The sequence below is a fragment of the Hibiscus syriacus genome, unplaced genomic scaffold (genome assembly GCF_006381635.1).
Source record: "Hibiscus syriacus cultivar Baekdansim isolate YM2019G1 unplaced genomic scaffold, ASM638163v2 tig00116997_pilon, whole genome shotgun sequence".
NCBI classification, from domain to species: domain Eukaryota; kingdom Viridiplantae; phylum Streptophyta; class Magnoliopsida; order Malvales; family Malvaceae; genus Hibiscus; species Hibiscus syriacus.
Window position 1 is genome coordinate 727,532 of NW_024063513.1, and position 11,976 is coordinate 739,507.

An 11,976-nucleotide genomic window follows, 5' to 3' on the forward strand; every position below is an offset into this window, starting at 1 on the left:
CCCAATCTTCCTCATCCATCGACGCCGGCTTTGTAGGTCGCAAAGCCTTCAAGATCCCTTGCTGCGCCAATAGATCCTTCACCCTCGTTTGCCATAATCCGAAGTTACCCTGACCATCGAATTTCGCGACTTCGAATTTTGCTCCTGACATCTGATACCAATTGTTGACGAAAACGGGTAAAGAAAACGAAAGAACACGAGAATTTTACGAGGTTCGGCAATGTGCTTACGTCCTCGGTGCCTAGGCGGCGCTAGAAGTTTTATTCAATGATATTTTAGGTCTATGTTACATCTCTATTTATAATAGAAAACCTTGGTACATAATTACAAAATCAACCCTGTACCGTACCGCGGGGGCTACGCCCCACACCCCCAACCCACATAATTCGTAACCCCACAACGAGACTTTTTATGAGCCATACATAACAGTATGTAATAAGAAAATAGTCTGGTGTACCAACATTAAAAAAGGTTGGTATGTAATGCTCGTCCGCATAGCAATTGCGCCCCTCAAACTTTGGCTTCCAACAAGAGGAGATGCATGTCAGCTAAACGAGCAAATTAGTTTATTCTCATGACTCCGCAATAGAACAAACAAAATAGCTATGATGGGCAGAATACCTTGCAATAAAGCCTAAATTTTGTGTAATACTGGGTGTCAGCCATAACTATTATAGCATGCTGCCGTTTCATGGAGAATCACTGAAATTAAATATGCACCAAAACCAGGTATATGCATGAGAAACGCCAGTTTCATGATTTATTTTTGTTGCAAAAATACAAAAACCTAACACTTTTGAACCATTTATCTGCTCGGGATATAATAAACTAAACATGCAGAAAATCACTATATATACATAGGAAGGGAAATATGGCACTAGAATTACAGACTTTGTTCTAACAGATGCTGACAGGGTGTCATTTTGCACGTCAAAATAAAATCATTCTTTTCGAATAAAATAAAGGAAAGTATAGTATAGAAGAAGTAATGGTCGATCCCACAGATACTAAGGAACCTGATGAAATTCTTAGCTTTTGATTTTGACCTTTGGTGGCGTGAATTTAAGTAAAATAAATAAAATGGGGATTTTGTAGTTGAAGAATAAAAACAAGAAAAAAAAGGAGATTTAAAGGAAATAAAAGAATGTAGATAAAGGAAGGTGAAAACTCAATTGATTAAATCAGCCTTAGGCATTCGCTCTAACTCAAATTCTTCGGATCATCGAAATAGATTTACCCTTCGAGATTCACGTTAGTTACTTTACTTTGTCTACAATGACAGATCCTTCGACTAACTTGTATTCCAAATACCCAAGTGCAACTCTTAGATATCGGATTTGAAAATTGATTTAATCAACATTAATTGTTGTAGATCAAGAACTGCTTAAACGCATAAAAACCGACTTGGATAGTTGTTTCCATACAAACCGTTTCCGATCTCAATTCTCACTTTAGCAATAATTTGCTAGTTGTGTTCCCAGGAAGTTCATTTGCTAGCAATTAGCTATTCTTTCTTCTCACATGTTTAATCGCAACAACATTCCGACCATCGACTATCTTAGGTTTTGAAAAATTGTTTTGATTTGAAATAAGAACAAAAGAAATTGAGAAATGTATCCGAAGTTACTTAGGTGCTTTTCAATTCTCACATTAGAATTGAGTCGTCGCTTAGCCCTCGGTTTAGAAGAAAATTAGCTCAGCATGACCAAAGTCATACTTGACATTTTAAAAACAAAGCTTAAAAGAAAATAACAAAGAAATAAATTTTATAAAAAGAAAAAAAATAAAGAAATGTTTTATTATTTGAGATATGAAAAATGGCTTATCTGAGGTGGGTATTTATAGCCTTCTAAAACCCTAAAAATACTAAAGATAATCCTAAGAAAATACAAAAGATAATTCTAAAAATAATTTGAATTTAATTCTAAAAGATAAATCATAAATCTTGAATTTGAATGTGTTTGAAATGCTCAGTCGTCCACTCATCTTTTAGAAGCATGCTGACTGGACGTTGATTGGATGTTGACTGGGCGTTTCTGGAAGCTGTTGACGTGACAGTGAGTCAGAGTTTTATGCCCATTGTTCCAGACTTGATTCAAGAATAAAAATTGCAATTTTTAGACTTTTTTGCACATTTTTCAGCAATGATCATCCTACACTAAAAACATGTAACTCAGTAGTAAAAATGAACAAATAAATAACATTTAAGCACGAAAAGTAACACAAAATAAACATTAGTCAGATGCCAACTAGAGAGACTGCAGCCATTGCCACACATCTAGGGCTTTAGAAAATTACTGCATAAGTTGTAACAAGATCAAAGCCATGTTTCTACAGTAAAAGGATTAACCTGTGAAGCTTATCTGAAAGCGGTCATTTCAATTTCCAGCATGTACGTAAACAGAGAACCTGCCCTCATGGCCCTGTAGCAAAAGATCAAACTATGTGATTTGTGATAAAATTTGAAGTTCTAGAGGAAGGAAATATACCATCTTTTAAGAAATATATGAATTTGCCATTGAAACAGTAACGATTTATTTTTTCAAGGCCACAGAGATCAAAACTTTCTATCAAGAATTCCTAATTTCAAACTGTTTCTCAACTAATTTAATCTGAAAACAAGCTATTAAAGTGTGCATCAGTCCCAAGAAAAGGTATTTATCAACATTTTCATTTAATTTGTTTCCTTCTGGAAACATTTAAAGGAAAGACAGATTGTAGGTCAGCTTGCATATTTAAAAAGCCTAAAAATAGAGTTGAAAACTATTGTTCTGCAAGCATCTAAAGCTCTCTTCAAAACAGATACTGGTGGATGAATCAACGATTAGAACAAAACATCTAAGCAACCACATAGAATTTAACAGAAGCGATGGCAGTACTTGCAAAACAAAAGTTGAATAACTGATGCAAAATCAAGTAAAAGGAAATGATGACCAAGGAACAAAGTCTTACACGAAAGAACTTATCCCACAGTGGCTCGAAAGGTAGTGTCCCCCGAGTCAAATACAGGAAAGCAATTTTTGAATTCTTTGATTGCGTAGGAGGTGAGTTTAGGATATCCCTAATTACAACCTGAGACATTGTCTCTTTATCACTTAATTCCCTAGAACGAAATGGTGGCTGGGGGTACAAAGAACAATCTCCGGATGAAAAGATATAGCAGGCTGTTGAACTTGATAGAGGAAAGATACAAGGCACTAATCAATAATATGATCACAAAAGTTACCAATATATAATCCACAGTGGCCTCTTCAGATCCGATCGCTTTCTTAAACCAGACCTGACAAGCATATCTTTTACACTTTGCTGCCATGCACGGAACATGTCAGAATCTGAAAGTACCACCCAGTTACCTTATCTGACCATCTTCATTGTTGAGTGCAAGGACCATTACTATATTCTGATAAGGTTATTAGACTCGGACGCTATAATCTAAAATTAGGAAATAAAATGAGCATCAAAGCCAATGGATACAGGCATTGTAAAAAGCCTTACAAAGCAAAAGGACGATACTTAAAAATTCATGATAACCATCAGAAATATCGAAAACATTGTTGAAAAAATTAATAGAGTTTCAGCTTGTGAAACATAATTCCAACAATCTACAATACGGCTACAGAGATTGTACTAAGAGCCAAACACAGAAGATTTGAGTTGACATTATAACCGATAATTGAAATATCAATATATGTTAGGCTTTTGAAGCATACGTGTGATACATTGAATCCTACAAGCATTGTTTATCAGCCGATTTTTTAAAATTTGACATTACCTAAAACAAAAAGGCTGATAGGAAATTCAGATTTGCACTTGCGATTGAAATGCGACTTCAATCAATACTCAGATGGAGCCTTTTTTCAAAAAAAGAAAAGCCAGAATGAGAAATTATGAAGGAAAAGAATAAAACTCGTATTGGAAAAGGCATAACAAAAGAAAAACAGGGGAGCAAGAATGCAATTGATACTGCAGAAAGATGAAGAATGAAATCAACGAAGACCTGCCTGGCTCTGTCTGCACCTGAAAACTGTATTTTGGAATTCGGAAAATGCAGAGAGAACGGATCAGCGAGTGAATGGAGAGATCCAGTAGCAGCTAGCAAACGCCAATTGTCAAATAGCTGTGTTCTTAGTGGTATTTGTGGGGACCGTTTCTTCTGTTTTGCTTGTTCAATGTATTTATTCAGTGTAAAGAGGTAAGTATAACGTAACGCTGTGCATTTATGTCTCTGTATGGACATGTAAATATGCACCTTTTTTTGTTCTCTATTAATTAAGGCAATGGCCTGTTTTGCTATTATCAACCCTAGCTCCCCACCACCTCCTTTGTCCATTCAACTTCTCTTTGAGAACCATTCAAACCTTGGATTTCCCATTTCCCATCTCTCTTGGATCAACCTATTCTCATTTCCCAGTTTTACCCTATACATTTCACTCCGATTTCTCTTCCAATAACATTATTATAGCAATATATATATATATATATATATATATATATATAGAGAGAGAGAGAGAGAGAGAGAGAGAGAGAGAGATGTAAATGTCCAGCTTTTCTGATTTCTTTACACAATTGTTTACGGGTTTTTGGACGTATGCATACGAATAATAATTATATTAATATTGGGATATATTATTTTCTAAGTGTTAACTGTATCAATTATCAAATATTCTTATTTGTCAAAATTAATTATCAAATATTCTTAAATTATAATCTAGATTTTAAATTGGTCCAAAACTTCAAGATAATTATCGATATTGTTTAGACACTTCAACAATATACATGAAAATAGAAGGAAAAAAATTACAACAATTGGTTCAATGTTAATCCTAAAAATGATTACGATTTTTCGTTTTTTTAATCTCTCTAATGAGAAGAAATCAGGAAGGAAAAAAAACATCAATCCTTTGACACAAACTACATCTACATCCCCATGGATGTCTCAAAGTATTTTAAGTTCTGAAACAGAGATGAGTTATTTCATTTGAGAATATCCATAAGAATAAAAACGAGATGAAATGAAATTAACATAAATAAAATACACAACTACAACAACCATGGACCTCAAGTTTTCAACTATGTAGCGTGACTAGGGTTCTTAAACTATTTGTTTTTCATATTTCTCCCACCCACAAAAAATAATAAAACAAGGGATCTTGTGGGGTAATAAGAGATTTGTCACTTCCAATGACAAAGCCCTGTCCAACATTGATAACCTAGACCCTCTAAAAACAACACGTTCAGCTAGCCTGCAAAAATATAAAGACAAATTATTTAGCATACCAATTTGCAGATCGATATAGAACGAGATGAAATGTTCCTCAAGGTGGTATACACAGCAGATCTCCAAATGGAAGATTTAAAATTTACATTTTCAATACCAGCCTCTTCTATCAAAGTTTTCCCTGATCTTTGGTTTATGCAATTGCAGAAGCATACCTCTAATATTTCCAACATTAAAGAGACCAAAACACAAACGCATGCAGTCTACTTGTCCGTGTGCCCCCTTTTGCCCTTGCGACGACCATGGGTTGTATGAGCATGTCGAGCATGCTTCTTTTCCTTTTTGCTACAAAAATGAAAGTTTTTGCCATAAAAATGAAAGTTTTTGCCATGGTGAAGAGGACATTGGCAGCAAACTACAGCAGTCTTATAAGAACAACATAAGACTACATAGATAATTAAGAAACTGACCAGAAAACGGTTGAAAATATTCTGAACAAAATAGTAATAGGTAGAGCCAATAGAGCAGATGCCTGATATCAAAAGAACGGTAAGTTATGTGTTTGTGCATAAGAACAGATTAGATAACTTGATTTCAGTTGACAATAATTGGAAAAGGTATGCTACACAACCAATATACATATCGCAAACCACTCGAGCTCTTTGGTTGCAAGAGGCCTGGTCAGCTCATGCTTCTTCAAAGTCTCTTGCACAGAAGCTTGAACCTAATATTAGAGGCAGCAATAGTTCAATAGTCAAAGGTAGCAAAGCAACAAAAATCCAAAAACACTAATACCGGATTCCAAGAAAATAAAGTTCTGCAACATCTATAAGTAATTTATATGCTTTACCCTACCGGAAGAAACTCCGGTTGAACCACATTCTATGCAGTGCAGCAAAACATAACAAGCCAAAAATGTTGGGAGACTATTACACCAAAGCCAAGCAAATATTTTAAAGTTCATTTACCAGTAAGGAACACTTAACTAATTTTCTGGTAATGCAAAAACCAGTATAGTGCAATTCTTAATCCTCTAAAATGTAAGAGGAAAATGATCAAGACAACTTTTCCGATGCAACATCAACAAAAGTTGGGAGACTATTACACCAAAGCCAAGCAAATAATTTAAAGTTCATTTACCAGTAAAGGAAGACTTAAACTAATTATCTAGTAATGCAAAAAAAAGTATAGTGCAATTCTTAATCCTCTAAAATGTGAAGAAGAAAATTATCAAGCCAACTTTACTAAGACAACATAACAAAACAACTGAATATTAAACATAGATACCCTTGCCGGATTGTTTTCAACAATAGTTCACAAAGAGACACCAAAAAATAACTAAAAGTTATAGATACCTGTTGATGGTATGTTGTTGCTGATTCCAAAAATGTCCCATAAGCATTAACTACCTGATCAATATATGGCTTACTGAACTTCTTTGTTTCCTGTGATCAAGAAAAATGTGCTTTAGGACATGCATGTAAACATGGACGAAAAGACATGGTGGAGCATCTCATACCTGGAAGTAAGGATCAACTATTTCTTGAACTTTGACAACATGAGGAGTTACTGCAGTCTTTGATGCCTCATAAACTTCAACAGTTTTTGTTTTTAGTGATCGCACATGTGGTTCAGCATGTGCAGTTACCACCACCCACTGATCCTTGATAGCTGGAACCCATTTCTTCAAGTGCAAAGATCAGGATCATAAAAATACACTAATGATTAGTAAGAAACTCATATAATCATACATAAGCTCCTGATTTGGTTTGGAAATAGCAGTTTTAAAAGAATCTTACAGTTTTAAATGTTTCCACGTGGGGTTCAGCCCACTTTTCAGCTAAGGCCTTTTTCTCCAGAGCCTGCATGTAATATGAACATTTAGTTGTAATAGTATGATGTACTTCATAATCTAATGCAGCACCTTGTTCTGATATTTGGCACGTAAAAGTTAAAAGTAGTACGATCTAAAAGGCACCATGTGGCTGTAAAGGATAATAAACCAATACCTTCTGCACCACCATATCCATGGCCGGTTTTCCACGCTCAGTCCAATGTGTCCTAATGAAGGCCTACAGCAAGAAAGCTTTTAGAATCATAAGAGAAAGATCTATAATATACAAAAAATAAAAATATTACTCTTATTTTACCTGACCATGGTTTAACTGCATAGCAAGCCAAGGTGGGAGCCATGCCCTGTGAACCTGATTGCAATCATTACTAGTTAGACTATTTAGTATTTAATACATGCTTATAGAATTCACTAACTGCATTACAGCTTTTGGTCTTTGTAGGTAAAATATCTGCAGTTAATAATCGATAACAGTCACATGCACACTATTTTGACCTAGTACAGATAAATTGATAAAATAAACATCATAATTCTAATTAAAATTTTCAATTTACAGTTCCAGACATTGAAGATAGCTCCAATAAAATAGAAACTTCAGATAAAAAAAGCCCATCAATATAAAGGCTGGAAGGTACAAACCAAATCTAAAGCAACAATTCCCTTCCTTAAAGCATTAATCCCTTCCAGAGAAACTTACAAAACAGAAGTTCACAACATTTACCAGTTCCTTTAGCTGAAGAAAGATTGCTTCAACCAGCAGATAGTATAAACAATTTATTGATTTCACTCAAAAAAATTTGATGAAAGAAATTTCAAAATAATTCCAAACAGATAGCATAGAATGATGAACTAAACAAAATACCTCCATCAGTTCATTTCCCTTTGAAGTGGCCTCAAGCTTTGTCTTAATCAATTCTTCCTATTAAAATAATAATAATCTAGTCAGAAAAATAGCTCCAGGACCATTGTCTAGCTCAGAGTATGACATTGCAACTAGTTAGCCATGAAATACCTCGGCAATTTTTAGAGCTCGCTCAGTTTTTGCTATTTTGTTCACCTGCTCCTTATTGATATTTTCAAGCTGTAAAATGAAGATAATTCCAAATGGGTTACGACATACTACATACAGCAAAATAAATGTATTCATATATGTGCCACTTTAAAAAAAAAGGATAGCAGAGCAAAACAACAAGACAATTGGAATTCCTCAAACTTCTAGCAAACCAATGAAAAAGAAAACTTACATTCTCTAGCTTCAAACTCAATTCATTCAACTTGTTCTCAGCTTTATTTACTCGGGCTTCCAAGGAATCTGCTTCCTTTAATTTTGCTTCTAATTCAGTTTTAAGTTTATCAACCTGGACAGCCAGAAGTACCATCAGAATGCTGAAAAGATATATATTTACCTGTAAATCTAGAAACATCTTTGACGAGCAACTACCTGTTTCTGCAATTCAAGTGCCTGCGCATGAGCTTTTCGCACTTGCTCATCAGCATCCGAGGTTCCCTTTTTCTGAGAAACAACAAAGTAAATATTTTAGAAGCCAAATCTCTTTTTCATCATCATACGAGTAATTTATAACCAAGAGAAAAAAAATTACAGAACTTCCAGACCTGAAGAGATGATAATTCAGTTTGCAACGATGCGATGCCGTGAGATTTGGCTTTAATAATTTTATCTTTCTCCTTTATTTTCCCGTCTTTGGTTTTCAGTTCTCGAATTTTCTCCTCGACATTTGATTCTTTGTAGAATAAAAAAAACAAATTGTAATTAATCAAAAAAGATTAACACAAAATCCGCATGTGAAAGCGATTTAACTTTCACCAATAAAAAAATTAAAAAATACAGAATGAAGCTTAAGCCGCTCTAACGGATATGAAGAAGTAGATAACCCAAAACTGAAAAATCGAATTCGTCACAACAGTTGGTACTAAAAGTATAAACAAGCTGAACTAATATGTACCAGTGGACATAAAGTAAAAAGGGTTTGAATCTGAGATAGGATCGAGTAGAGAAGATAACGATAAAAGTAAGCAAAACAGGTAATCACGACGATAAAAGAATCGAGAATAAGAACTCTAACCAAGAAGACGGATCTTAGACTTCAGTTGATCCAACTCCGCCTTCAGAGCAGAAGAACCGGCGTCGTCGGATTCAATCAGTGGTTCGGTTGAGACATCGGCTCTAATCTGGGTGAAAATTAGGGCCAAAAAGAGGGAGAAAATCAAGAGCCTAGAAGCTGTCATTCGCCCCGAAAACGCCGCGAAAAATAAACCCTAAAGATACACTCACAGCGGCAACTTCCTTCTTCGCCGGTACTAAATGTGGTGGGTTTCTCTCCTATTTTTTCCTATTTGTTTCTTGTTGGCTGTCGATAATTCCTATGGAGGATCAGATAATTATTGGTTCTGGAAGAATAAACAGGAAGAAGGAAAGAAAAGAAAAATCTTTTGCTATATCGATCTTGTCCATCTACATAAACGTGGCAATTGTTTTGTTATTTATTATTTGTACGTAATAAAAATAAGGGTTAATACTAAAATAATTATTTAAATTATATTTAAATTTTTGAATAAGTGTATAAACTGTTTTTTTGTCTTTTTCAGAGTCATAATGTAAACAAATATCCCTAACGTTTGACATTATATGTATTTATGTCCAAATCGTTTTTTTAACAGTTCTACCCACAACGTTTGATTATGAGGCATAAGTCTCCCGTTGGATGGAATCAGTCAGTCAACTGACAATCAACGGATCCATCCGACGTGACATTTCAATGTCATTATTTTTGCTTACGTTACATGTTCATATCATAGATGATGATGACGTGGCAAATCTACATAGACTAAATACTGACGTGGCACATACACGTGTGATGTCACGTCATCAGTTTTTTTAAAATTAATTAATAATAAATTATTTTTTATTAAATTAATATCAATCAATCAGATGTTGTCATGTGGCACATGAACTTTTTATTAAATTAAGAAAAGAGAGATTAAACCTTTACAAATTTTACAATCTATGAGATTTGAATTTGAGTCTAAAGGATGAAAGCATTGATACTTAACCATCAGGTCAAGTCACTTAGTTGTTATTGAATGACTAATAACAACATTTAAAGTATATTGTTGTCATCAAAACCACCATTAAAACAAGCACTTTTTTAAAAAAAATTATAGTTAAATTTAAATTGTTATAATTATATGAGTAAATTTAAATTATTCATAGGTCTTTTTAAATTTAAATTTATAAATCGATCTAGGGTCTTAATTAATTTAAAATTTATAAACTTTTAAAAAATTGTAAGTAAATTCATATGGGACTAAACCATAGGTCATTTATAAAGTTTATAAATTTAAAATTAATTATAATTCTAAATTTTAGTTTTTAAATTTTACTTTGATTCATCAACAACAATCTCCAATCTCCATTTATGTCTTTAGCAGTGATAGTGCTTATGGAAGATGTGAAAACAACCCTTTTCACAGTGTTGGATTTCAAGCAAGGTTTGAGGAGGTTTTCAGTGTCTTTGATTGCAGGGTAAATGATATTTGATCTAACATAGGATTCTTGGAAAAATCAAATGCTATGTTAGATTGATGAACTGTCGAAACGTGAATGAAAATGCTTTAAAGATAAAAAAAGAGCATAATTTACAAATATTCTCCTTCGAATTGACGTCGAATTTCATTGAAGCTGCCACATGAAATACACCATTGAAGATAAAATTTAAATTAATTTTAAATTTATAAACTTTAAAAAAACCTATGGTTTATCTCCAGATCAATTTTTATATGATTTTTTTTAAGTTTATAAATTTAAAATTAATTAAGACCCATATCAATTTATAAATTTAAATTTTAAAATACCTATGAATAATTTAAATTTACTCAAATAATTATAACAATTTAAATCTAACTATAATATTTTTTTAAAAATGATTGTGTTAATGGTGGTTTTGATGGCAACAATATACTTTAAATGTTGTTATTAGTCATTCAATAACAATCAAGTGACTTAGCGTGATGGTTAGGTATCAAGGCTTTCATCCTTTAGACCCAGATTTAATCCCTATTTTCTTAATTTAATAAAAAACTCATGTGCCACGTGGCAACATCTGATTGGTTGATATTAATTTAATAAAAAATAATTATTTATTATTAATTAATTTTAAAAAAATTGATGCCGTAGCATCACACGTGTACATGCCACGTCAGCATTTAGTTTACGTGGATCTGCTACGTCATCATCATCTACGATATGAACATGCCACGTAATCATCAATAACCACATGTGTATGACATGTCATCATCGATGACTACATGTACATGCCACGTCGTATGGACCCGTTGACCGTCAGTTGACTGGCGGATTCCATCCAACGGGGGGACTTATGCCTCGTAATCAAACGTTGTGGGTAGAACTTCTAAAAAAAACGATTTGGGCACAAATGCATATAGTGCCAAACGTTAGTGGTATTTATTTGCATTATGCCTTATTCAGATACCTAACTTTACAAATGTTACCTATTTAGGTGTCTGGACCATCAACGACGTTAATTTTCTCCGTAAAGTGACTTGTGTCATAATATAATATTTTAATATTTATTTTTAAAATATTATTATATTTATATAATAAAAACCTCTAATTTCTCTTAAATTATAAACAAGCCCTAAATACCTATAATCCCTCAATCATATCCTTAATCTGTCGCCACCCCCTTTCTGGCCACGACCACTACTACTGATGTAGTCTTTGCTATCCTCCTAGTCATATATTGTCATAGTTGTCGTCGATTAGTCATCGAGATTGCGATTTTCATCATAGGGTTTGTAGGGTATAAAATGTCGATTGGATCACGATTTTCATGGGGTTTTGGTCATCGAGGGAGATGAGGCATGG

General features: G+C 33.7%; 1 protein-coding gene across 3 annotated transcripts; it reads right to left on the reverse strand.

Annotated features, from left to right (window-relative positions):
* Nucleotides 1-4,993: 4,993 nt before the first annotated feature.
* LOC120193809 lies at nucleotides 4,994-9,499 on the reverse strand. Of its 3 annotated transcripts, none has more exons than XM_039196240.1 (15): nucleotides 9,155-9,499; nucleotides 8,685-8,812; nucleotides 8,512-8,583; nucleotides 8,315-8,428; nucleotides 8,083-8,151; nucleotides 7,933-7,989; nucleotides 7,369-7,422; nucleotides 7,228-7,290; nucleotides 7,018-7,080; nucleotides 6,738-6,902; nucleotides 6,574-6,663; nucleotides 5,850-5,942; nucleotides 5,689-5,750; nucleotides 5,434-5,563; nucleotides 4,994-5,243 (listed from the first exon to the last, which is right to left on the reverse strand). In XM_039196240.1, the coding sequence occupies exons 1-14, from the start codon at nucleotides 9,315-9,317 to the stop codon at nucleotides 5,482-5,484; spliced, it is 1,275 nt and encodes a 424-aa protein (XP_039052171.1). In that variant the 5' UTR covers nucleotides 9,318-9,499; the 3' UTR covers nucleotides 4,994-5,243; nucleotides 5,434-5,481. The 3 variants fall into 3 exon arrangements, with proteins under 3 accessions (XP_039052171.1, XP_039052172.1, XP_039052173.1); XM_039196241.1 differs by having other exon boundaries at nucleotides 5,862-5,942; nucleotides 9,155-9,491; XM_039196242.1 differs by lacking the exon at nucleotides 7,018-7,080 and having other exon boundaries at nucleotides 9,155-9,497.
* Nucleotides 9,500-11,976: the final 2,477 nt, after the last annotated feature.